A 27,634-nucleotide genomic window follows, 5' to 3' on the forward strand; every position below is an offset into this window, starting at 1 on the left:
GACGTTGGGCTGGGAGAAAACTTTTCCCCATCCCATTGCTTTTTTTCCCCCAGCCGTTCTCTGTTGCCCCTTTTCTCCAGCAGGTGGCGTTGTGCTGCACTGTGGCCCCACAACTGATTCTGTGGTAATTTTCCTACCCATCAGTCCATAACTGAGCTTTAAGCCAAAAGTAGCTTCCCAGCTACCCTAATCTGAAAGTAACTGCTGGAATTATTTGCAGACCTGCCCTGCTGTGAACAAGTCACCAGTATTTTGGATCTCTTGATGTCCTGAGAAGAAATTGAGATAGGGTTGAGCTGTCCCTGGTGATGGCATAATGGGTCGGTGCACAGTGTCCAGTATACCAGAAGATCCCAAATTTGATCTGTCATGCGTGCTGTGTTAACTGATCACAGCTGAGATTGCAAGTGGAGAACTATAATTTGCCTCAGTGAATCATAGAAAGGTTACAGCACGGAAGGAGGCCGTTCGGCCCATCGAGTCCGTGCCAGCTCTATGCAAGAGCAATCCAGCTAGTCCCATTCCCCCGCCCTTTCCCTGCAGCCCTGCAATTTTTTTTTCCTTTCAAGTACTTATCCAGTTCCCCTTTGAAGGCCATGATTGAATCTGCCTCCACCACCCCCTCAGGCAGTGCATTCCAGATTCTAACCACTCACTGCGTAAAAAAGGTTTTCCTCATGTCACCTTTGGTACTTTTGCCAATCACCTTAAATCTATGTCCTCTGGTCCTTGATCCTTCCGCCAATGGGAATAGTTTCTCACTATCGACTCTGTCTAGACCCTTCATGATTTTGAATACCTCTATGAAATCGCCCCAAAACCGTCTCTGTTCCAAGGAGAACAACCCCAGCTTCTCCAGTCTATGTAACTCAAGTCCTTCATCCCTGAAATCATTCCAGTAAATCTCTTCTGCACCCTCTCTAAGACCTTCACATCCTTCCTGAACTGAGGTGCCCAGAACTGGACACAATACTCCGGTTGTGGAGGAACCAGTGTTTTATAAAGGTTCATCATGACTTTCATACTTTTCTATATGTGCTCCTGGGAGAAGTTCCTATTCTGACCAATAATGATTAGGAAGCACACTTATGTGGATGTTAGGTGAGATTGGGGCTGAACTCTGCTGTGATGCCCTCCACAGTTGAATAGATTGCAGACACTTACTGTGAATTGGATGTCTGAGGGCTACCAACAGAACTGTACTGTCAAGAATTGGTGTCTTTTTGGTGGAATCTGAGGGAAGTGGAAGAGCAAATAGGTTTTGAGTGCCCCAATGTACAGTAAACAAATGCATTTGGTGTTGGGGCAGTGAACCTGTCCGACCAGTAAGATTCAGGCAGATTCCTATTGTGTGTAATACCTGGTCTGTGGGGTTTTGTAGCACACCACATAAATTTGGTCTTTGTTCTCAGACCAGATAGAGCAATAATGGTTTCTGCTCCCATTCCTGATTGTTACCCAGTGAGACCTGCTGGAAATGTGAGATTAAGTGGAGAGCAGCTTTGGGCTCAGCTGTGATTGAATAGTCAGCAAATACAGCTTGTACATTAACAGCCCTGGCCAAGATTGAGGGAGATGGAGAAAGAGAGGGTGCTGCTGCTGGGTAAATCACCACTTTTCAGAAGAGCTAAATAGCAAGAGGTTTCCTGAAAGGAAGGTTAGTAGTGCCTTCTCATACTTAGATTGCTACTGCCACAGTAGACCATAGTGCAGTACTGACTGGATCTTTTGCACACCCTTCTCTAAAGCAGTCTATTAATTTGCTCCCGGACATTGCAAAAATTGAGAGGTTTCCATCGTGCCATTTGAAAGGTAGAATGAAAGAATAGCACAACTTGATAAATGTCAAGTCGGGTCCCAAGTTTGATGCGTGGTCCTGGCAGTGATGGGAGCACTGCAACTGGCCCCCTGGGTAGAGGGTGGGGGAGGGAATTTCCAACTATCCAGTGACCCTTGCTGGAAGGTGCAAACATTTGATGAGTGCAGGATTGCTGTGATGCTCCATGGTTGAATAGTCTATCAATGCTCATTAATGCTCACAGGAATAATAGGCATTTGGGTGAGGTAGCAGAGGTTGCATGTGGAAGTGTATGTCAGTCAACAAATCAATACCTGCAGAGGATGAAGGGAGGGGATAAAATTGATGAGGAAAGAAAAATACATTGCTCCCTGCTCCCCAGCTTCTGTGCTGAGCTGGCCGATCTCAGCATGGTTGGAGCATTATATAGAAATTGAGGGGAAAGTCCAGGGTTCCTTATGATTGCTACTGCAAGGTACTTGTGAACAATGGTGAAAATTAGAATCAAGTTCAGCTGTGATTTGAATAGCCGCCTGACACTGGGCTCACTTGTAAAAGGGCGCTTTGGCATGATACCGGAGACGGACCAGTCAGTGCCTGTCGAATCCCAGTAATGCCACCTCCGTATTCCTTTTTGTTTCCAGAAGAGGGAAGAAAACTGGGAGAAACAATGTCATGCCAATTTTATATAGTTGGAAGTAAACAAGTTATGTAAAGTGTACATAAAAAGATGGCATTTCAAATGTACATATTTCCAGCTTAATCTGTGTGTTGCATCATCAGTAATACCCTACAGATGCAAATTCAATTGAGCCCGATCATTAGATTGAACGAGGACAAGGACGTGTTTTGGGAGAAGCAAGAAACATTGGTCATGCACTCTATGGGGTGAGTTTTCACTTTTATTGTCAGGTGGAAAACTGGTGATAACTGATCGACTCCCCCCTCCTGTTTTATGCACCCATTGACTTCAATGGAAATGACAATCAGGAGGGCTGTGTAACGGATGGCCAGTCCACTACCGCCTGACGGTAAATGAAAATTAACCCCTGTGGTCTCGTGCCTAACCCATTTATGGGATCCCTAATATTTGTGGCAAACTGCTGGGTTAGGGAATGGATTGAGGTGGAAAAATCTTGTGAAATCTGCTGACGTTTGTTATAAGCATCACGTGTCTACCCTGGAACTCCACCACAGGCTCTTTAGAACCATGCACAGATATAAGGGAGCCAGTTAAGTCACCGTGTGTCTCATGCTTGTAGCATTACAAAGCCTGATTTCCTTCCCCTGCAACCCCCCATGCCCCGGGCAGAAGCCAAGCAGTGAATTGACCTGGCTGAGGGTTTTTTTCTCCCACAGATAGTGAAATTTATTTTGACTGGTTGTGTGATCGATCAATGCACAGAGGTGGCACAGCGGATGCGAGGATTTCAGATATCAAACACAAGGTAGATACAGAACTTGCATTTATATAGCACTTTATCACCTCAGGCAGACTCTGTTTAACTTCTCATCAAAACAATGAGATGCATCTAGCAATGCAGCACTTTCTCAATCCTGCACTTTAATGTCTGAGGCAAGAGTGACACAAAGAAAATATACCAACTATATCTATTATGTCTGCCTAGTTTCTTTTTCAATCACATCTGTGAATACTGAAAAAAAAACTCTATTTGGTGACTGACATGTTTCACTGAGAAACTGCAAAAGGCTAAAGCTCCCTATGTACTTTGGTGAAGAACTGAATTATTTCACTGATGTATCTTACAATTTTAAAATATCTTCAAAATGCCCTATTATTAGAGATGTAAAGCACTTGCATTCTAGGCTTTTGCATTCCAGGATTTTTTTTCTAATTGCTCTGAGGGCATTAAGAGTCAACCATACAGTGCAGGACTAGACCAGACCAGGCCAAGTAGAGGTTCCAGATCCTTTCCTTGGGGTGGGGGGGTGGGGTCGTGAACTAATTGGGTTTTTACATTAATCTGGCAGCTTTTATGGTCATTGTCTGGGGCCAGCCCACAAATGACCAGATTTCATGTTTCCAGGACCCTGGGAAGTTTTTCCACCACTGGCCAGAGGCAATGATCCCAATTGTAATGCCTCTACATCTGTCTGCTCAGCTCCAACTAAACTGGTTCCATAATACAATGAGGTTGCTGTTCCAAATTTAGTCTTGCTTACATTACTGGGTTCGGTAAAAGCACAGGCACTAACAATGCAACAACTCTGTAAGAGCAATAGTGTGCTTGTGGTGATACTCAAAAGTTGCACTTGTTTCTGACTGGGGACCTTTCCTGCTGTTGTGGAAACCATATTGCTGACTTGCACTGGTGTCTGAATGCCATCAAGTACTGCTGATCACACCTGTTTGTTTGCTTCAGGTGAGCTTTATCTCCTTCAAAGCCTGTCTCATGAGGTGGGTCCTCAGTGGATGCAGCGCTGCAATATAAATGCCACATTTCACTGGTCCTTTTTATTTGCCCCATTTTTCTCCTCTTCTGGTTATGAATCAGGCTGGGTTACTGTTCTTGTCACTGGATTGTGAATGCTGGGTGCTTTTCTGCTCCTTAATCTGGGGACATTTGTTTCTAGTCTCTGTTGTCCAATACCATAAGGAGAATTGGGTGGGTGGGGGCAGCAGGTATAATTCATCCTATACCCCTCTCAGTGCATTGGTGTGCCAACCTATTGCACCAACATAGTAGGGTGCATAGGTTTTTCCACTAATCCTCATTTCTGAACAATCACCCACATTATTAAAGTATAATACAAAGCATCTGGGGACTTAAAGCAGCCCATGAATCCCTAGCAAATTTAGCTGTACTATATGGCATAAATATTCACCCTCATAAAATTTCCCTAAGGTTGGAAGTTCTGGGTTTCAATCTACTGATGCTAGCACCCCCACTGATCCCTCACTCAAGCAACCATGAGTTAAGATAGGCTAATTGACTGCTGAGAGCACCATAGCTGACCCTGTCATGACATCCACAAACTTTTCCTTGACTCAAGACAAATTGTGTGCCGCCACCCTGACCAAAAATCATATTGGCTGAGCTAACTCTGCATAGACCGGGAATTGAACCTGGGACCTTTCATACTCTGCAATGGCTTAGTTACTCACTGGATGAACTCCCTGAACCATGGGGAGAGGAGAAACGCACACCTTCGTAAAATCTAAATATGAGGAAACACAAGTGAAGGAAACCTCTTTTATTCTTGATTTGAAAATTAGCATTTAGGGTTGAATGTTAGAGTGTATTAGTTAGTCTGCAATTCTGCAGCATAACCATTGCATTCCCACTCATCAAGCTATGAAAAAGCCTGTCTGCTGCCCACCGCTTCTGGTCGGGCAACTTACAGGCACTCATGGTTACTGTCGTCAAGAAGAATATGATTGACTTCGATTACCGCTAATCAGAAATGGCGTTGCCCCCTTAAACCCGCCCACTTGCCTCAGCCTAGACCAATCGGCGGTGGAGGGTGGTACATCCGGGTGAGTAGAAGCTCACTGGAAGGCGAGTGAGGACTTCTTTCTGAAGCCGAAGCAAAATGGATGGTCGTTATTCAGGTCAGTCAAGCAAGTCTTGATAGGCGCATCATAAGGTCTGGTCTCCTTCGTGTTGCACCCATTTTTGCTGCCGTATGGTTGACACGGAGATCGGCGTTTCTCTGTCGGTTGTCCGTTGGTTTTGTTTTGAAATTTTGTTTCGCGTCACACGGCAGAAAACCAACTCAACTTGCTGCCGCCGGCAATCCCGCCTCCCCTCGGGCTGATTGGCTGTGGAACGCTTCAGTTAGGAACGTTCTGTCATGCGATTGGTTAGCGGTGATGTCAATCACCAGAACTGTCGGGTTGAGTTGCAGGAGCACTGCAGGTCGTGCGCTGCGGCGGCGGCTGTTTTATTTCCAATCTGGGGGTACTTCCCCTTGCTCCCACATTCCTAATCTATCACGTTTTCTCTTGGGGAGCCACGCGGATTGTTGTTTCTGAAGTACACCACAGAGAAGCTGTCCTAATTCCGCCAATGTTTTTAATAAAACTTGTTCGTTTAACGGCTGCTGTGCGCTTGCCTGGATGGTTCTTGAAGTCTCTCAACGGTTTTCGATGGTTCTCGACGTTTTGCCTCTCTGTGGCCCCCCCGCCCCCGCCACAAAATGGCGTCACTCAATGAGCGCGGCCCGTTCCCGACACACGCGCGCGCTGAGCCCCCCTCCACCCGCACGCGCTGAGCCCCCCTCCACCCGCACGCGCGCGCGCTGAGAGCCCCTCCACCCACGCGCGCGCGCTCAGATAACCCCACCCCCCTCCACCCGCACGCGCGCTCAGAGAGCCCCTCCACCCACGCGCGCGCGACGAGAGCCCGCACGCGCGCTCAGAGAACCCCCCGCGCGCGCGCGCGCGACGAGAGCCCCCGCCCCTCCACCCGCGCGAGCGCGCTGGGAGAGCCCGCCCCCTCCACGCGCTGGGAGAGCCCGCCCCCTCCACCCGCGAGCGCGCGCTCAGAATTTGCAAGGGGAAAACTGGACGGTGTGACCCATTCAGGAGCCCGCCATTTTGAAGGCGTTCTGCCTCCCTTTGAGGGGACAAAGCAGTGGTGGTGGGAGGAGCTGCTGCTGTTGATGCTGGGAAATTTGCATATCTTGCAAGGTGGTAGAGAGGGGGCGGGGAGAAAATGGAATTGCTGTCTACCCTGATGTGCATTTGGATAAAATGCAGCACAATAAAAGCTGAACCTATAGAACTTACATATCACCACGTGAAGTTGAAGGGGACGAGGTCCAGCCATATAGGGATAAGTTCTGATTTCTCTTTGTGTCAGCTCTGGTGAGAGCTGCCAACAAGGAGCAAGTCCCAAGCGTAGCTGCTTATCTGGTGCCTTTGCATCCTTTTGGATGGGGAAGATATAGCTTGTCACCTAGGCTGCAGTATATGGGCTGTCCATGCTTTTAATCCAAGCATGATGTCCTCTTTTCACTGGCTGTTGCCAGCTGATTTCTTTTTCCTCTTTTTTTAATGAAAAATTATGTCCCCAGATGATGAGAAGAAATTCATTAGCAGGAGAGGCCAGTGCATTGCTTTCCCAACTTTGTAGCAATGTAGCAAGTAGAGATAAAATGGCTCATGACATTGTGTTGAAAATTACCAAAGCATCATCCTTTAATAGTGCAGTAGAAAATGGCATTTGCTCCTTTTTCTCAATGCTTTGGTAGGGTTTTGTCTGTCTATATCTAAACACTTAAAACACATTATCGATTTAAATGTTAAAAACTGCTGGACCCCATACAAATAATGATTTACTCCTGTGTACCCCTGTCTGAAAGATAGTGTCATCTATCATTTAAAAAAGGATACAATTGCACAATTAAAAAAATTGTACACAGCAGCAGAAATAATATGTTAGTGAGTGAACGCATTGAAATAGAGAAATCTAATGAAATAAACCCAGTAACCTAGTGGACCGTCTTGGATCCTGTTGTTAACCCCCGAATGTCCAGGGACGTAGTTTGCAAATGTATCAGTGCCAAAGAATTCGACTAATGTTCTGTGCTTGGAATGGCTACACAGAGACAAAAGCTTTTTGTTTTCATTAGCTTTCAGCAATGAAATTGATGACTTCTATTCACAAGAATAACCTGGGGTTTTCAGAGCAAGGGTGCTGTTGTGCTCCACTTAAAAGAAAGAAATTGCATTTTTATAGCGCCTTTCACGGCCTCAGAACATCCCAAAGCACTTTACAGCGAATTCGGCATTTTTGAAGTGTGGTCACTGTTACAATGTAGGAAACGCAGCAGCCAATTTGTACACAAGGTCCGACAAACAGCAATGAGATAATGACCAGATAATTTTTTTTAGTGATGTTGGCTGAGGGAAAAATATGGGCCAGGACATCGTGGAGAACTCCCCTGCTCTTCTTTGAATAGTGCCGTGAGATCTTCTACATCTGAGAGAACAGACAGGGCCTCGGTTTAACGTCTCGTCCGAAAGACGGCACCTCTGACAGTTTAGCACTCCCTCGGTACTGCACTGAAGTGTCAGCCTAGATTACGTGCTCAAGTCTCTGGAGTGACACTTGAACCCACAACCTTCTGACTCGGGCGAGCCACGGCTAAACTTTAGTGGATTATTGCAACATCCTGCTTAATATTCTGTTTCACAATCTAGTTTGTAAAATTAGTCTTTTATTGAAAGATTTTTCCAAATTAAAATAGGACATTGTAATAACAGTCTTGTATTTTACAGGCTCGTATGGAAATTGGAATGCAGAATCCTCTGGCGAAGGTAAGTTCTATCAGAAGTGAATGAGGTGGGAGGGGTAATTTGGCTAACGTCCCTGCCCAAGTCACATTTTCCTGGAACATGATTTAATTTGCAGCAAACATGGGAGTCATTTTAAACCTGATGGCAACATTTGAAAGGCCCAGCAGGTTCTGGAATAGAAAACCTCCCACTAATTGACATCCTCTGCAGTTGCTCTGTCCTTGTTCTCCATCCCTTTGTTCATTGTGAAACCTGCCAGTTATTCTTTGATGCATTACACTGGTGTGCTGATGTGCTGCACGAGGAATGGTCGTGTGCACGCTTCTCAGACTGTTGGTGTATGGGAAGCCATCAAATGGAGAAGAGGTCAGAACCTCAGCTTGAGCAGATCCTGGTGGCTGGTTTATGACCAGTGCTTGTTGGGACCACTGGTCTTTTTGATACATATTAATGACCTGGACTTGGGTACATAGGGCATAATTTTAAAGTTTGCAGATGACACGAAACTCGGAAATGTAGTAAACAGTGAGGAGGATAGTAACAGACTTCAGGAGGACATAGGCAAACTGGTGAAATGGGCAGACACATGGCAGATGAAATTTAATGCAGAGAAATGTGAAATAATTCATTTTGGTAGGAAAAATGAGGAAAGGCAATATAAACTAAATGGTACAATTTTAAGGGGGTGCAGGAACAGAGAGACCTGGGAGTGTATGTGCAGAAGTCTTTGAAGGTGGCAGGACAAGTTGAAAAGGCTGTTAAAAAGGCATAAGGGATCCTTGGCTTTATAAATAGAGGCGTAGGGTACAAAAGCTTAGAAGTATCCTGAACCTTTATAGAACACTGGTTAGGCCCCAGCTGGGGTATTGTGACCAATTCTGGGCACCACATTTTAGGAAGGAAATCAAGGCCTTATGAGATGGTGCAGAGGTGATTTACTAGAATGGTACCAGGGATGAAAAACTTTAGTTACGTGGAGAGACTAGAGAAACTGGGGTTCTCCTTGGAGCAGAGAAGGTTAAGGGGAGATTTGATAGATGTGATCAAAATAATGAAGGGTTTTGATTGAGTAAATATGTAGAAACTGTTTCCAGTAACAGAAGGGTTGGTAACCAGAGGATAGAGATTTAAGGTAATTGGCAAAAGAACCAGAGGCGACATGAGGTTCCCCAAAAATTTACACAACGAGTTGTTGTGATCTGGAATGCACTGCCTGAAAGGTTGGTGGAAGCAGATTCAATAGCAACTGTCAAAAGGGAATAGGATAAATACTTGGAGGGAAAATTTGCAGTGCTATGGGAAAGAGCAAGGGAGTGAGACTAATTGGATAGCTCTTTCAAAGAGCCGGCACAATGAGCCGAATGGCCTCCTTCTATGCTATATCATTCTATGATGAGTGGCGGGTGCAGGGATGAGAACTTTCATTTGCAAGTTCTAGTCCATTTGATGGACTCAGAATATTCCTGAAGTGTTCTGCTACAGTCATTTTTAGTGTCCATTTTGTTTCCGGAAAGAAGCACTGTTGCATGATTTTACTTAAGACAAAATAAGGATAGAAATGCAAACTATTGAGCGGCTTATGTCAATTATTTGCGTTTCTTTTAAAAAGCTTAGCTATTGATTTATATGGAAATATGGGAGAAAACTACAGTTCCTAGGTCACATACAACATAATGCTCTTAGCTTTTCACTCCCATTATATGGAGATGATTTGTACACTTTCCATACCTATGTCTATATTGAATGTCTAGCCCCGAGATCTGTTTAGCTGGTTTTGGACAGGTGATGATTTTTTTTGAATTAATGGATCAACACCGAGATAACTCCATACCTCCAACTTGCTCTTTTTCTCTATAGTGACAACCATTCTTAATAGTGACAGTCTTAAAACCATTTAAAAACTTGCATACTTGGTTGATTTCAAGAAGAACTTTGACAATATTATTTTACAATTCATGTTTTTTTCCCCTCAGGCTATGATGGCTATGGTTATGGACAGGGTTCTGGATCAAATTATGGCTACGGTGGCAAATCATGGGACTCGCAGAAAGGCAATGCCAACCAATCTTCTGATTCCATTGTTGCTAAAATTAACCAGCGGTTAGACGTGCTTTCTCGCAACGAGGGTGATGAACAGGAAAGGTATCTATCAGGACTTCAAAAACAGAAGAGCTGCTGTGTGCCAATCGGGAGACTAATCTAGTTGGAGCTTTGTGCTTTATTTTACTTCTGGTATTTTGAATTTCCAAGATTAGACTCCTAATTAGTATTAAACATTGTATATTCAGTGAGTCAGTGCGCTGTGTCTTTTATATTTGCAGTGTTGTACAGTGTGCTTATCCTTAATGATTTATATGCAGAATAACTCCTCAAATGGAAAAATTGCAGTGGTTGGCTTCCTGTTGCAGACACCATGCTTATCCTCAACTACTTACTGATTATTTACTTATTTCAGTGCAGTGATATGGAGGAGCTGAGGTGGCAATAGAACGTCCTTGTTTCTGTCTTGGCCTAACTCTGTGAAGGTGGTAGCTTTGATTGGGAGGCCAGTAATTTGTGTTTTTAAACTGGTTATGGAGAAGTATTTTTTAGATCGCTCTACGATAAGGTTGCTGTATTTGATATGCCAAATGGAAAGAGCACTATCATCAGTGTTCAAATGGGTTAAACGAGCTTTGTGTTGAATTGATACATAAATAATTTTAGGTTTATTACAAAGTAATACTGCTGTTCCATTTTTGGGGAAAAGGCGAAATAACAATAGGGTTCTAATACTAAATTGCACTTTTGTGACTACTGGAAGTGAAGGTTTACTAGGAGGTCCTCAGTGACTTTGTTGATAAGTGCACTGTAGTATGAGCTGAGCCATACTGACGAGGAGAGTGTCCCTGATCTGAATTGCTTATCTCAGTTGGAGCAGGGACTGTAGCAGCCCCTCCCTACAGTTCACCATTGACTCCCTGGTGTTGGGAAGGTGTGATGGAGCTTGATATGCATTCCTGCTAGAAGTACATGCCTATAGATATATATGTAGATGTCAGTGAGGACAAAATCCAGATTTCTATGATGGCCTTTTGATTGAAGAGTTTTCTAAAGCTTACTTGCAGTGTTAATCACCATGGCTGAAGTACTGGAGGTTACTGGTCCCTGTGGAATTCTGCTTTCATAAGAGATGCAGCATGGAGGGGAGAAGGTGGTGCATCAAGCAGGTTGGCACCCCTCCAATTAACACTTGTGCTGCAACTGCTTTGTCTTTATGCATGTTACTTGCAAAGCTTATTGTACTGGAGAAAAACTGTCTTGAAATGGTAGGTGGTAAGAACACCCATCTCATATCGGGCTTCAGATCATGAAAATTAGTTGGTAGGTTTTGCCAGCTAACATTGGGAATTGCATATGGCAGACTGGTAAGTATGAACTTGTTAATAGATACGTTGTGACAACAACAACAACTTGCATTTATATAGTGCCTTTTAACATAGTAAAATGTCCCAAGGCGCTTCACAGGAGCAATTATCAAACAAAATTTGACACCAAGCCACATAAGGAGATATTGGGACAAGTGACCAAAAGCTTGATCAAAGAGGTAGGTTTTAAGGAGCGTCTTAAAGGAGGGGAGAGAGACGGAGACGTTTAGGGAGGGAGTTCCAGAGCTTAGGGCCGAGGCAGCTGAAGGCACGGCTGCCAGAGGTGGAGCGATTAACGTCAGGGATGCGCAAGAGGTCACAATTAGAGGAGGGCAGAGATCTTGGAGAGTTGTAGGGCTGGAGGAGGTTACAGAGATAGGGAGGGGCGAGGCCATGGAGGGATGAAAACAAGGATCAGAATTTTAAAATTGATTGGGCCAGGAGCCACTGTAGGTCAGCGAGCACAGGGGTGATGGGTGAATGGGACTTGTTGCGAGTTAGGATATGGGCAGTAGAGTTTTGGATGAGCCCAAGTTTATGGAAGGTGGAAGATGGGAGGCTGGTTATGAGAGCATTGGAATAGTCAAGTCTAGAGATAACAAAGGCATGGATGAGGTTTTCAGCAGCAGATGAGCTGAGGCGGGCTGGAGATGGGCGATGTTACGGAGGTGGAAGTAGGCGGTCTTGGTGATGGAGTGGATATGTGGTCAAGGTCAAATAGGACGCCGAAGTTGCTAACAGTCTGGTTCAGCCTCAGACAGTGGCCAGGGAGAGGGATGGAGTTGGTGGCTAGAGAACGGAGTTTGTGGCAGGGACTGAAGACAATGTCTTCGGTCTTCCCTATTTTAGTTGGAGGACATTTTTGCTCATTCAGTACCTCAAGTATACATTTTAGACAGATAACTGGAAGTGTTTTACTACAGGGATTCTCTGTTTTGGTTATTGACTATACTGTACATATTTTGCATATGATTTAGTGCTTAAAACTGCTGTGTACTGCATTTTTTGTCAGAGGCTGAATTAGAGTCTGTAGTGTATTTAGTACAAAGCGTGTTCTCAGGTATGTTTCAAACATTCAGGCTGGAAAATTATCCCTCTTCTAAATCCATGAAATCTGTATATTTGCTATTGCAAATATATGTAAGTAACACTGGTTCAAATGCAAGCATTTTAAATGGCAAATGTAATGGCATTTGATAGCAAATAAGCATATGGGAATTTTTTAATGAATATACAATGCTGTCATATAATTCACGCTGGCAGGTTTACTGATTGGATGGGATTGGTTTTCATAGCTCTCCAAGGATTGTTAAAATTTGGATTATTTTGGTGCATTGTTTATATGGGTTGCTTTGTCTCCGTGTTAGAATCTGATCTTTGAGAGGTTTGATGATTTGAATAATTCAATTTGAGAGTTGAATTGCTATCTATTTATCAGCAACTCTTCCAGAAGAGATTCTCAGCATTCACTGTGCTGTAATATGCATACATTTAAAAAAAGAACTACCAGTACTGAATTTCTTATTGAAATACCTTGCTGGCTTAAGGTTAGGGAGTAGTGTTGAGGAACTTAAGTTTGAAAGGCGTTCCAAAATATGGACTGTCTATCCCTGATCATGCGTGCTTGCTACCGTATAAGTGGGTTTCATAAACCGTAGTTGAGTATAATAGCACTCTCGGCTTGGCAATTAACTTAGCACTATGGACTAACGTGAAAAAATATGCAATCTGTTTTCCATCCACGTATTGACCATCATTGGTTTTCACATTGCTCAAGCACTGTGAATAGTCTACAAGTTTAGAGTGCATTTGCATATAGGTTACAAACTATTAACAGATGCTAACTTTGGGAAAAGTCTAGGTTTTAGAATCCATAATGAGGCTCTTAAATTGGTAACAGCTTAGTTATTAATACTGGTAAATATTTCATTACCAGAGCCTGTTGCTGATTTACAAAACACTGTAGAAAATGTTAGTTGCTAAAAACAACACCTAGCTTGGTTGAAACTCTGCTGTTTAAATTTCAGTCTGTTCTGACTGTTCAGCAGACTGTTTCTTGGTACTCTCCAGCTACTGACCAGATTCCTTGCTTGCTGTGCGACTCTTTCAGGTTTGCACCTTTCGAGTCCTACGACTCCAGGTCTTCACTGGATGACCGTGATCTGTTCAGATCCGGCTTCGATTACAGTGAATCTGGACCTAATCGTAATGATTCCTACGGAGGTCGCTTTGACCGCTTCGACAGCTCCGCCAGGAACCGCAGGGATCAGTTCCGCAACAGAGCACGTGACGGCTCCGGCAAGCAGCGGGGTCAGAACTGGTCTAGAGACAGGCCTCAAAATAACAGACCTTTCCGGAACGACCCCTTCTCGTCATCTTCAAGTTCCGAGCGACTGTCTGCACGCTGGAATGAGCTGTCGATGGGATTGGGAGGCAGGGGCTTTGCTGCCGCCTCCAGGAACCTCCCATCGCTCTTCTCCCAGGCCTTAACCTCCGGTTTTGGGTTGTTCGGCATGCAGGGAATGGGAAAACAGTTTGGAGGTGGCAGACAGCGAAGGAGAGAGCGGAATCGGAACAGAAGTGTAAGTAGAAAACTTTTCCCATTTTATAAGGTCGTAGACTTAAGTATTCAGCTGTGTGACTTTCAGTAACCAGCTCAACAAACTCATATTCCAAGAATCTTGTAGTCATTAATATCTCCCTTTCTGGTCCTGAAAAGGAAGTCGAATATAAAGATAAGATGAAAGACAGTACAGGAATGGTCAAATATATGGAATGGATCAGAACATGCAAAAAGAGCCGCTGTGGATTGCTGGAGTGCTGTAGGTGTAATATGCAGTTTAGGGAGAAACTCTTAAAATGTACCTATGCCTTTCATCAGATTAAAGGGCATGGATACAGAATGCAAAATCAGTTGAAGTGTCAACTTGAAGTAGCATCTTCACACATGCGTCTTTATACATAGGGCAAACAGCAGTACATACTTAGCATACTAGTAGTTGGTACTCTGAAATTTGCTATTTTTGCATTGCATCTGTTTCACTGGAAACATATCAGTGCGCACACTTGGAATTTGGGAGATTTAACTTTCGCTGTTACAACTCCGGTGGCTGTGTTAACGGTTCCTATAGGCTTTGTACGCTTCAGTGAATTTTTATATAAGTGTAATGGTGTGCACTTGTTCAGCAGTTCACACAAAGCTCTGGGCAGCAGGAATACTATCCTGGCTTTGAAGACAAAAGCTTCAGTTTGATTAAATGTGCATAAAACATTAGAATTGAAACAGTGGTCTGTACCGAAGTGGCAGATTGAGATTCGTCCATGTGTTTGAGCACCTGCTAGAACTGGATGTGAGTCCAGCCAAAAGTTGAAGAACATAAGAACTAGGAGCAGGAGTAGGCCAATCGGTCCCTCGAGCCTGCTCCGCCATTCAATAAGATCATGGCTGATCTGATCCTAACCTCAAATCTAAAGAACACAAGAAGTAGGAGCAGGACCCGGCCACTCAGCCCCTGGGCCCGCTCTGCCACCCACAGGGCCTTGACCGATCCAAACTCAGCTTCATGTCCAATTTCCTGTCCGCTCCCTGTAACCCCTAATTCCCTTTACTTCTAGGAAACTGTCTATTTCTGTTTTAAATTTATTTAATGATGTAGCTTCCACAGCTTCCTGGGGCAGCAAATTCCACAGACCTACTACCCTCTGAGTGAAGAAGTTTCTCCTCATCTCAGTTTTAAAAGAGCAGCCCCTTATTCTAAGATTATGCCCCCTAGTTCTAGTTTCACCCGTCTTTGGGAACATCCTTACCGCATCCACCCGATCAAGCCCCTTCACAATCTTATATGTTTCAATAAGATCGCCTCTCATTCTTCTGAACTCCAATGAGTAGAGTCCCAATCTACTCAACCTCTCCTCATATGTCCACCCCCTCATCCCCGGGATTAACCGAGTGAACCTTCTTTGTACTGCCTCGAGAGCAAGTATGTCTTTTCTTAAGTGTGGACACCAAAACTGTATGCAGTATTCCAGGTGCGGTCTCACCAATACCTTATATAACTGCAGCAATACCTCCCTGTTTTTATATTCTATCCCCCTAGCAATAAAAGCCAACATTCTGTTGGCCTTCTTGATCACCTGCATACTAACTTTTTGATTTTCTTGCACTAGGACCCCCAGATCCCTTTGTACTGCAGTACTTTCCAGTTTCTCGCCATTAAGATAATAACTTGCTCTCTGATTTTTCCCGCCAAAGTGCATAACCTCACATTTTCCAATATTGTATTGCATCTGCCAAATCTCTGCTCACTCACCCAGCCTGTCTATATCCCCTTGTAGGTTTTTTATGTCCTCCTCACTCTCTACTTTCCCTCCCATCTTTGTATCATCTGCAAACTTTGATATGTTGCACTCGGTCCCCTCCTCCAAATCGTTAATATTGATTGTAAAGAGTTGGGGACCCAGCACCGACCCCTGCGGAACACCACTGGCTACTGGTTGCCAGTCCGAGAATGAACCATTTATCCCAACTCTGCTTCCTGTTAGATAACCAATCCTCCACCCATGCCAGAATATTACCCCCAGTCCAGTGATTCTTTATCTTGAGCAATAATCTTTTATGTGGCACCTTGTCGAATGCCTTCTGGAAGTCTAAATACACTACGTCCACCGATTCCCCTTTATCCACCTTGTACGTTATGTCCTCAAAGAACTCAAGCAAATTTGTCAGACATGACTTCCCCTTCGTAAAGCCATGCTGACTTTGTCCTATTAAATTATGTTTATCTAAATGTTCCGTTACTGTCTCCTTAATAATAGACTCCAAAATTTTACCCACCACAGATGTTAGATTCCTGAAAAGTGATTTGAGCAATTTGTGGAGTTCTGCCACACATTAGAACCTGAGAAACATGATCTCTTGGTTAACAATATCCAGGTGAAGTTAAGCTGTTGACCAATGCTATGGTATCTTTGTGACAGAGGAGAGGTAGAGGCAGAGATACAGGAGGTGGAAGGAAGAGGAAGCAGTCAACTGCAAGCAACGATGAACCAGACAGCAAAATGGCAAGAACAGACCAGTCGGATATATCAGACAGTGAAGCAGGTAAACATTTTAAAATTTGATATTGCACCTTCTTGACTCATCTGATGTTCTTCAGGTGTGAGCCTAGACAAGTTTAGATAATCTGTTCAACCATGCGGGCATCCTTGCAAATCCTGATCCTGCCCGTGTCCAACATTCACATTGCGCTTTCCATCAGGAGTTACCAGATAGTGAATAGGAACAATCGTCTCTTTCTCCCTTTCTAGCATAGGGAACTGTATTCCAACTAGTACCCTAGGTGATGATCAGCTAATTTAGAATAGGTCAGACATGGAAACTGGGACCTTCCTGCATTGAATGGATCAGTGTATTTACCCACTAAACCTGATAGAGAGTCTGTTTTTAAAAAAAAGTAGTAACCTGTTTAGCTGAGGCCATTGTGTCTTTCTGATCAACTGTCTATAGTGGTTGGATATGTTTTTGAGGTTAATAATTCATGTGTGTTTTTCACTGTAGTGAAGCACTGAGCAAATTTTATGTTAGTGTGCCTTTTCTTCCTTGTCTGAGAGGCTAGGCAGATTTCCGAACCTCTATCAACATTTGTTTTGAGAGGATTGCTCAGGGTGGCATGTGAGCACCCTCTAACGTCTTCTAAAGTTTGCAATCTATGTATGCGTGTATTCTAAGTATGCAAACAACACTGATCTTTTTCTCGTTTCATGAAAATTTTGCAAACCTTCAGTGTTTTAGGTAACATGTTAATCAGTACACTAATGACCTTTCTGTTCATTTTTAGAAGAGAAGGAGCCAGGTGATGATGATGCTGAAGATGTTGCAGGCGGTGATGCCAGTGCTGTGAGTATTTGTGGAAATCTTAAATTGCATCATGTGGTAAAATTTAACTCGTGGTTTCAGCATACCTAAAGAAAAAAGTCTCCCCATAACTTGGCCTATAGGTTGGTTTTCTAGCTGCAGTCAGATCTGGAGCCATCTCTGGCCAGTTTGAAATCCACTGTTGTGTGCATTAGATCCCCCTATTGGATGCTCCCCATAATTGATGTCACTTGAGTGTATACCACAGAGGGCCGACCTGGATCTCCTTGTTGGCAACAAAATTGACCTCTTTAAAATAATTTTTTGTTGAATTAATTTTCTTCAACGAAAGCGGTGGAATACCATGAAAACTTCCTTCCACTTGTAACCTGCTCACAGATTTTCAGGTTTTTCGGCAGATTAAACACCATTGACGGAGGTGCTCTTTTCCTTCCTCTTCATTTCCACCCTCCCCCCCACCCAGTCTGATTAATTTGTTTTTGGTTCCAGATGCTAGCTGAGGCATCTGGTTCTGAGAAAATACTGAAAGTGCTTTTCTATTATCCTGAAGGTCCCAATTCATGCTGCGGTGCACATTTAGCAAGTCTTATAGAAAAATGGTGGTTTAAAAATGCAATCTCCAGATAACCTTACTTCATGTCTGAGCCAATATATATTTGTAAAAACTGATGGGATTGTTGGTCAGCCCATCATTGAAACTATTTTTTATATTTAGAATATCGAGGATAAAGATTCAACTGACAGCCCTGAAAAGGAGAAAAAAGAGACTGATGCAGATGGTAACGATACTGAGTCCAAGAAATGTAAGAGGGCTGGTATTTATTTATTTTTTGTATGTCTGATATATAATACCTGTGATGCCATATCTTGTTTTTGTTAGCTGGTGACGTACAAGAGGAAATTAATGACATTAAAAAGAAACTGTACAACAAGAAGGAGAGACCAAGGAAGAGACAGCGGGATCGTATTACAGAAAGGTAAAGGAGAGTTGCTTATTGTAACCAGTCTGTTTGTAGTTATTCACACTTAAAGGGAAAGGTTTTCATTATTGTAATTGGGATGGGTTGCATAATTCTAAAGCTGGTTTGCTGAACTGGACAGTAGGAACCAGTATTTGTCACTTACTGGATTGTGGGGTGGGAGTTTAGATGCTTCAGTCATGTGAGTAAAAGTCATGCTTTTTGTACTGCATGATTTATGATGAAGTATTGTTACATGGATAACGACAGCCTGCTGGTATCACGACCAAGTGGTCATGCTTCCTAGACAATTGAGTATTGGAGGCTAATAGACCATGTAAGTCATCAGAGCCAAGCCCAGTCCTGGTCCTGTGTGGTGTTCAGCCGGGGTGGTTGAATACAGAATGAGAAGTTTTTGTTGCAGCCTGATTGCCAGCCTAACTGAGATCAACTAAGTAAGCATTGATCAGGGTTGCAATTAGAATCTTTCTGGACTTTTATTTCCTATTCACTGGGCCCTTTAGAGTGAAGCTAACCTCATGAACCTCAAGCAGGATAAAAAATTGTTCGAATTCAACTTGAATCTATCCATTCCAATTATGTTAAACTATCGGGTGTATTGCCCAACTTTGTCTAGTAGTAAGATTACTTTGCATTGGTCAGTTTCAGTATTGAATATAGTGGCACCCTATTGATGCAAGCTGTATTTTCCACAACTAACAAAGCTTTGTTACTACAGGATAATGTATGTCTGCTCAGTTTGCAAGTTTCGCACATTTGATGATGAAGAAATTTTCCCCCACTTGGAAAGTAAATTCCATAAGGATAACTTCAAATTCATCGGGACCAAGCTTCCCAAACAAACAGCTGAGTTTTTGCATGTATGTTAGCTTTGCATTTAAATACACTTTTCTTAAAGCTTATGTTAGTATTTGGTGCAAGTTGAATGCATATTATGTGTTTTAATAACAAAAAATCCTTTCCCTGGCCCCTTACCCCAACTCAAAGGTAGCAACTCATGCTTGGGAATGATTATATGAAGTGATTGTATGAGCCTGGACAGTAAGTGTTGGGCTTTTCAGTGACGTCTGGTACTGAACTAACTTGGCATCTACAAACTTTAGCAGAGGCTGCTGGACAGTGATTTGTAGTAACCCTGCACCCCCTCAAAGCTGAGGGATATTCTGATGCCGCTGCTGGTCCAGCTGTGATCCAGTTTACCACAGACCCATTAATCTCACTGGTATATGCTGTACCGAGTACACTCCACTTCCACTAATGGATCTGTTGCTGACCATATCGCCTGGCAGTGAACAGTATTGTGGACTGTTAGCTTTTTAGTTTGAGCCATTTCAGTCAGGCATCCAATCAGAAGGACAGACTTAGTTCTTGCTGGAAGTTATCAAATATAGAGGCCGGAATTTTCTGTTTCTGTGCTTGCCAGCCTACGATTTGCCTGTCCATTAAAATCGCGGCCTGATCAGTGCACGAGTGGAAAACTCCAGCCAGAATGCTTAACTTCAGAAGTTACTCTCTAGTAGCAGGACTATGTTGGGCTTGTTTTAAGATTTTAATAGTCACTGATAACTGATCTTTCCTTCCAGGAGTATGTTTTGAACAAGAATAAGAAGACACTGAAATTCCGTGACTCAATGGAAGATAAAAATGCAATTAAAAAGAGGATCCAAGAACAAAACCTCCTGCATGGTGAGTAAAATCAGAAACTATTGCTAAGAGGGGAGCAAGAATTTGAATGAGAGTTACACATTTAATCGTAGAATCTCAAACTTTGCTGCACAAGGTGACCATTTAGCCCATTGTGTCTGTATTGAACTCCTACTCCTGTTTCCTTCCTTTCATTCTAAAATATCGGTGCATTTGAAGTAAAGCATTCCATATCCTAATCACATTTTGTGGGGAAAATTTGCTTCTGATCTCCCCTTTTATGCTTTGTGCCAATCCTCAGTTTGTCCCCTTGATACTGATGCATCAAATGGTGAAAATCTCTTGTGATTTACCCTCAAACCTGTTTCATAATTTTGATTATTTCTTAGATTTCCCACCCCCTTGTTTTTCAAGTCTCATCATAATATCCGAACTATACTTATCATCCAATAAGAAAATAAGAACTTGCATTTATATCGCTCCTTCCGTGACCTCTGGATGTCCCAAAGAACTTTACAGCCAATTAAGTTTTTTGTTTTGAAGTTATATAGGGAAACAGCCAATTTGTGCACAGCAGGATTGGTTGGCCAGGGCACCAATAATTCTTCGAACAGTGGCATGGGATTTTTTTGTGCTCACCTGAGGGTAGCTGCTGCCTCAGTTTAACATTTCATCCAAAAGAAAGCACTCATTCAGTACTGCAAACTGCATGCAATACTCCCAACTGTGACCTAACCAGTATCTTGTGCAGATTCTTCACACACTCAGTAATTTCTTTGAATTCAAGCAAAGCACAATCTGCTTACAAATTGATTTTGAATACTCCTGATTAACATATTAATTTTTAGATGCTCACTATTCTCCAATTATGGTCACCAGGAGTTCTTTTCTGACGTGAGACCAACTAGTCTATAGTTACTTTGTTTTCTCTTATACTCGTGTTCAAAGAATAAAAAACATTCACCTTGCTTATAAAGAATTTCGGTGAATTATGAAACTTTAGTCAATAAGTTAGTAGGCCTGCTTGGTCTGCACTGAGAATGTTGTGGTGAAATGACATGGGTACTGGTTCCTTTTCTAATATTTATATATCCATTGTATCGCACCCCTTTCTGATGCTCCTGCAGTCTTCACCTTCCTTGTAGATGTGAAATAGTTGAGTATCTTTGCCAGTCTGCTATTTACTACAATTGTTGTTTTCATGTTGCATATATTGGCCTCTATGTTGCTAGCTCACTCTGAACGTTTTGGCACGTTTTTCCAGGTGCCTAGCTTATGGGTTTGTGAACATGCCTCAAAGCAAGAATTTACATTTTCAGGTGACTTTCACCAACTTCTTTGTATTGCAGGTATTAGTATTGACAATTTCATGAAGAAGGTGGAAGCGGTTCACTGTACAGCTTGTGAAATGTTCATTCCAATGCAGAACAATGCCATCCAGCGGCACATGAAGACACCTGACCACAACAGGAACAGAAAAGTAAATCTGTTTACACTCTCTCAACTCCATATGGGCAACTGAGCTTTTTTTCTCTCTTCTCTCCACCACCCACCCCCAAAACATACAATATACTGCAATCTTTTGGCTGGGAGGAATGCATAGTCTGTTCTGCAGATGTAACAATGCCTCAGACAAGATACTGTCTTGGATGCGGAATGGTGCACAGTACTATGGTTATGCTTTATTTTTTAAAAAAGCAACAGAAACAAATGCAAGTGTGGTTATCCATTGCAGCATTCTATCTGACAATGGTAACTGAGTGGTGAAATTTTAAAAATGGAGCTGAGATTTGGACAAGCATTTGTTTGGAATTTAAATTACTTGCATTTATATAGTACCTTTAACATAATCTCAAGGTGCTCTAGACGTTAAAAAGAGGGAATGCCAAGGGTTTGTGGGAAGTTTAGGAGAGGACATCACTTGTCTCCGCCCCGCCTCAGTTCATCTGCTACTGAAACCCTCATCCACGCCTTTGTTACCTCTATTCCAATGCTCTCCTGGCCGGCTTCCCACCTTGCACTCGCCGTAAACTTGAACTCATCCAAAACTCTGCTGCCCGTATCCTAACTTGCACCAAATCCCATTCACCCATCACCCTTGTGCTCCCGGTGCAGCAAAGCCTTGATTTTAAATTCCCATCCGTGTTTTCAAATCCCTCCATGGCCTCTCTGTAACCTCCTCCAGCCCTACAACCCTCTGAGATCTCTATGCTCCTCCAATTCTGGCCTCTTGCGCATTCCCGATTTTAATTGCTCCACCACTGGCAACTGTGCCTTCAGCTGCCTAGGCCCTAAGCTCTGGAATTCTCTCCCTAAACCTCTCTGCCTCTCTACCACGCTCTCCTCCTTTAAGATGCTCCTTAAAACCTACCTCTGACCAAGCTTTTGGTCACATGTCCTAATATTTCCTTAAGTGGCTCGGTAAATTTTGTTTGATCGTTCCTGTGAGGTGCCTTGGGATGTTTCACTACGCTAAAGGTGCTATATAAATGCAAGTTGTCGACTGAAAGCTTGGTTGAAGGCATTTTTTTAAAAAAGAAAGGCTTTTAAATGCTTAGGAGTGAGGCGTTGGGGTCATAGGAGAGAAGGGATGCCGGCTAAAGCCTCTATTACCAAATGTGGACAAGGAAACAACGACTTGCGTTTATACAGCATCTTTAACGTAGTAAAATGTCCAAGGCACTTCACAGGAGCATTATCAGACAAAATTGGACACCGACCCACATAAGGAGATACTGGGATAGATGAACAAAAGCTTGGTCAGAGGTAGATTTTAAGGAGCGTCTTAAAGGAGGAGGGAGAGGTTTAGGGAGGGAATTCCAGAACTTAAAGCCTAGACAGCTGACAGCACAGCTGCCAATGGTGGGGCAAAGGAAATCTGGGATGCACAAGAGGCCAAAATTGGAGGATCACAGAGTGCTCAGAGGGTTGTAGGGCTGGAGGAAGTTAGAGATAGGGAGGGGTGAGGCTACAGCAGGATTTGAATACAAGCACAAGAATTTTAAATTTGAGGCATTGCTGGACCAGAAGTCAATGTAAGTCAGTGAGCACAGGAATGTTGGGTGAACGGGACTTAAAGACCAGAGTCAGGAACACTCCTGCTAAAGCTGTTAGTCTAACATTTGGTGGGTGGCTTTAATCTGTACTGATGTAAGATGGTGCTTATATTTCTGTGGAGGGACATTCAAAAAGGGTCACCTGAGACCAAATATGAAAGCCAGAAACTTCCTGAGATTTGTGTAGCTGGTTTATTGTAAAATTATTATTTGCTTTTGTTTCCAGATGATGCTTGAGCAGTCGAAGAAGACTGGCCTTCAAGTAGCTAAAAGTATACTCAATAATCGAAATATTGTGAGCATGTTGGAAAAATATCTCAAGGTAATCTTCAAATGCATGCTATTGCATCTGACCAAATAATTGAAGGGATTGCAGTTATTAAAAGGGTGTGTATTTCTAATCGCAAACCCAATTTGTTCTGTTAAGGAGATACTTTATTCTAGTAGATAAGTGTCAATGGCAAAAATACTACTAAATTTAGTATTTTCTTTCTTAAATCAGTTCTTGAGCACAGTACATGTAAACCTGTTGCCATGTTTTAACATTTCCACCTCTTAGTAATTGTGTGATAATGCTTACAGACTCCCTCTTAGGAAGGGATGGTAATTATGCAAGAGATCTTCATTATTAGTTGAGGTTGCTTAGTATCATGGCCAAGTGACTATGCATATATTAAGTAGAAATTTGATGGCAGTCAGTTTGTCCAGTATCTAAGGTATACAGATCACAAAGATCCCGGGGTTGATCTGTAGTATGAATTAACCGATGTTGAGGTGACAATTGTGGTTCTATATTTTGCCTCAGTGCCCCAAATGTTGTGTGTTTCTGGAGAAGAGGTGAGATTAGGCATTGTTCCCAATCGAGTTTAGAAAAATGAGAGGGGATCTCATTGGAACATATAAAATTTTGACAGGGCTGGACAGACTGGATGCAGGATGTTTCCCCTGGCTGGGGGGTCCAGAACGAGGGGTCACAGTCTCAGGATACGGGGTAGGACATTTAGGACTGCGATGAGGAGAAATTTCTTCACTCAGAGGGTGGTAAACCCGTGGAATTCTCTACCACAGAAGGCTGTGGAGGCCAAGTCACTGAATATATTTAAGAAGGAGCTAGATCGATTTCTCGACACAAAAGGCATCAAGGGGTATGGGGAGAGAGCGGGAATATGGTATTGAGGTAGAGGATCAGCCATGATCATATTGAATGGTGGAGCAGGCTCGAAGGGCTGAATGGCCTACTCCTATTTTCTATGTTTCTCTGTTAGCTATTCAGTGGCCCCTAGAAGTGCTTGCGTGGACATTGTGAGAGGACAGAATTGGGCTTGGTTGTGATGTCCCCTGCAGTCTCACAGAATCATACCGCACAGGAGGTGGCCATTCGGCCCATTATGCTTGTGCCGGCTCTTTGAAAGAGCTATCCAATTAGTCCCACTCCTGCTCTTTCCTCACAGTCCTGCAAATTTTTACTTTTCAAGTTTTTATCCAATTCCATTTTTGAAAGTTGCTATTCAATCTGCTTCCACCATCCTTTCAGGCAGTGCATTCCAGATCATAACTCGCTGCATTAAAAAAATTCTCATGTCCCCTCTGGTTCTTTTGCCAACTACCGTAAATCTGTGTCCTCTGGTTACCGACCCTCCTGCAAAGTGGAAACAGTTTCTCCCTATGTACTCTATCAAAACCCCTCAAAATTTTGAACACCTCTATTAAATCTCCCCGAATCTTCTCTGCTCTAAAGAGAACAATATACATAGCCTGTTTAAATTCTGTCATGTGTGTGGCCAATTGAGTGAGGTCCAGAACTGTATTCCAGCGAAGAGTCACAGACCTTCAGGGGAGAAAGTTGGCAAGATTAAAAGAAAAAGTGTGTCGATATAAAATGCAATTTCACCTTTGAGATATATCTGATGCTGGAATCTTAAGTGTCTGAAGTTTTTCAGAGCTCTAATTTCTTTATACTTCACAGGGTGAGAATCCATTTACTGAAGAAGATGCTAAAGATGATGCTGAAGATGGTGTTGATGACACTATGGAGGGTGATGCACTCAATGAGAGTATTACAGGTGAAAATGATGGAGAGAAGAAAGATGAAACTGCAGACGGGGAGGGGGTGGAAGCAGAGACGGAGCCAGGGGAAGAAGAAGGTGACGGGGAAGGTGAAATACACGCTGAGACAGCTGTATATCAGTCTGACAAGGAAGCTGATGCCACTGATGAGGAAGCTGAAGCAAACTCCACAGCAGACCAGGATGGTGAAGAATCTCTTCCCGCAGAGAAAGATGCTGAAGAACCCCTCACAGCTGAAGATGAAAACAAGATCTTGGAAGTGGGTGAAGGAGAAAATCCTGATGAAAGTGCTCCAGATGGTGGTGGCAATGCAGAAGAGTTAGAGTAATTTGCTGTACAGATGTATGCTAGTCTATGTCTCCTTCTGTTTCTTCAGCATAAAATTCTCCAAAAGTACAGTGTGTCTGAATTAAAGCAATGTTATTTTAGTAGCCACGAGATTCTTGTATGATCCCAAAACATCTTGCGTTTGGGACAATTCCATGTCATGACTGTCCCAAATCTGGTGTGGCTCTCTGCTTCCCAGCTTTGTCTAACTAGTTTTATGTGAACTGCTGATTTCTGTGAAAGTGGTTTGTGAGTGCATTTGCCCTGTTGACTTTTTTTAAACTTCCAGAGTAGGTGACATTGACCTCTGCCAGATTCAGGATGTGCATAGAACATTCTGTGGGAAACGGTTTGACCTGTTTAACACTTTATTTTTAAAAAAGGAAGTTTACACGTGAGATTGTATAGACACTTACATGAACATCAGGGAATTTACCATACACTGCATAAAATCTATAGTTCCCTGTGTTTCATAACATGGTGAGACTCTTCAAAACTGTCTGCTTGTGTCTCGCTCTTTGGATTGAAGATGTTGAAGGGGGTTTCACAAAAATAGTTGGCTTCAGGAAAGAAAATTGTTGCATGCTAATGCTTTAGTGTTTTCAAACTGCCTTTAATGGTGAGCAGAAGTCAAGTTGTATTGTGTAATCAAACTTTCTACATTTGCTTGTCCAAAAGTTTAAATGGAACACCTTATTGCAGATGTGACAGAACATATGTTTTCAGTTGGTATTTTTGACTAAAAGTTGAGTACAATTTCCATTTTTGTGAGTTTTGCTTTGGATTTTAGTGATACCATCTGGGTACTGACTGTATTTTTTTTTGTTTTACTACTGGAAAGAGGAGTAATTGCTTAACTTCTGGAAATAATTGTATACAATAAAACTACATTAAACCCTTTTTATAAATGTTAGTGTTTTGATGGAATCATTTTATAGATGTTTTTCTCCCTTTTTAATAGCAATGTGGTTTTCTTCAATCTGATGGTGAATAGGAGGGATTAAAGGCTTTTGGAGACTAGGTGAAAATTGGGGTAACCATCCTGTCTTTTTAGAATTGCTTGCTTTTGATTAGTCCCAGGCTTTAGCCGTTTAGTGTCCAACTGGTGAAAGTGAAAATTACCACCACCCCCACTCCACCCCAGTTTAATTCATGGGGAAGGTGGAGTTTCCCAGTGGTGTTGGCAGGCTATTCTATCAAAGTGACCATCACACCTGAGGCTGAGGCTGATCCTGTTCTCACCCAGCATCCACAGTAGCGTAATTCTGGCAGGGAGTTGCTGCATCAGGAGTGGGAACCCTGGAATTCCTTTATAAATCTCCATGTTATAAGCTTTTCTCATATATAAAACATAGTGTATTCATTTCCACTCAGCATTCTCCTCGCCCCCAAATTATAACCCTTTTCCTCTCCATTCCAGGAGTGAGAGGTAAAGGCATGCTAATTTGGAATGTAAGGAATCTTACAACACCAGGTTATAGTCCAACAAATTTATTTTAAAATCACAAGCTTTCGGAGATTATCTCCTTCGTCAGATGGAGATCTGACGAAGGAGATAATCTCCGAAAGCTTGTGATTTTAAAATAAATTTGTTGGACTATAACCTGGTGTTGTAAGATTCCTTACATTTGTCCACCCCAGTCCATCACCGGCATCTCCACATCATAATTTGGAATGGACAGTTTTGGTTAAATTGCTATGGTTTCTGGAGGCATTTTTTGTCAAATTTTCTGCTCTTGTGACCTCAAAGTACTGACTTGTGCTATGGTACACTACTACGGCAGATCTCTTGGGTAGTTTGACCAGTTGGACAAGATATATGTAACTCCACAGACAGAGTGTCAGTGGGCTCTTTGGCCATGAAGGGTATTCGCAGCCAAGCCCAATCCTGCTTTCACCCAATATCCACGCCTGTGCTCTTTCCAGCAGGAACTGTAGCCAATTGTAGCACCTCAACTGCTATCTTGAGTGAGATCAGTTAACTCAGCATAGACTAAGAATTGAATCTGGAATCTATTCCCATGAGTCACTATTGGAGCAAAACAATCACTTTTAACCTTGAGTGATTTGTCAATATAAACATCTGATTAACAGTGAAAGGTTTTGAAACATTTAGAATTTGATTTATAGCATTCATGGAGTAAGCGTTTTCCAAAATCAGCTCACAAATAAAATCCACCTCTCAAAGCTATAAATATGTTAATCATTCAAAACA

General features: G+C 42.7%; 1 protein-coding gene across 2 annotated transcripts; it reads left to right on the forward strand.

Annotated features, from left to right (window-relative positions):
- Positions 1-5,284: 5,284 nt before the first annotated feature.
- On the forward strand, positions 5,285-26,332 carry LOC137304508 (A-kinase anchor protein 8-like). Of its 2 annotated transcripts, none has more exons than XM_067973138.1 (13): positions 5,285-5,372; positions 8,046-8,084; positions 10,037-10,205; positions 13,581-14,052; positions 16,448-16,571; positions 17,308-17,366; positions 18,061-18,148; positions 18,226-18,322; positions 19,044-19,185; positions 19,909-20,011; positions 21,319-21,449; positions 23,252-23,347; positions 24,992-26,332. In XM_067973138.1, exons 1-13 carry the CDS (start codon positions 5,354-5,356, stop codon positions 25,418-25,420), a joined length of 1,968 nt encoding a protein of 655 aa, XP_067829239.1. In that variant the 5' UTR covers positions 5,285-5,353; the 3' UTR covers positions 25,421-26,332. The 2 variants fall into 2 exon arrangements, with proteins under 2 accessions (XP_067829239.1, XP_067829240.1); XM_067973139.1 differs by having other exon boundaries at positions 18,061-18,124.
- The last annotated feature ends 1,302 nt before the right edge of the window (positions 26,333-27,634 follow it).

The sequence above is a fragment of the Heptranchias perlo genome, chromosome 37 (genome assembly GCF_035084215.1).
Source record: "Heptranchias perlo isolate sHepPer1 chromosome 37, sHepPer1.hap1, whole genome shotgun sequence".
Taxonomy (NCBI): Eukaryota; Metazoa; Chordata; class Chondrichthyes; order Hexanchiformes; family Hexanchidae; genus Heptranchias; species Heptranchias perlo.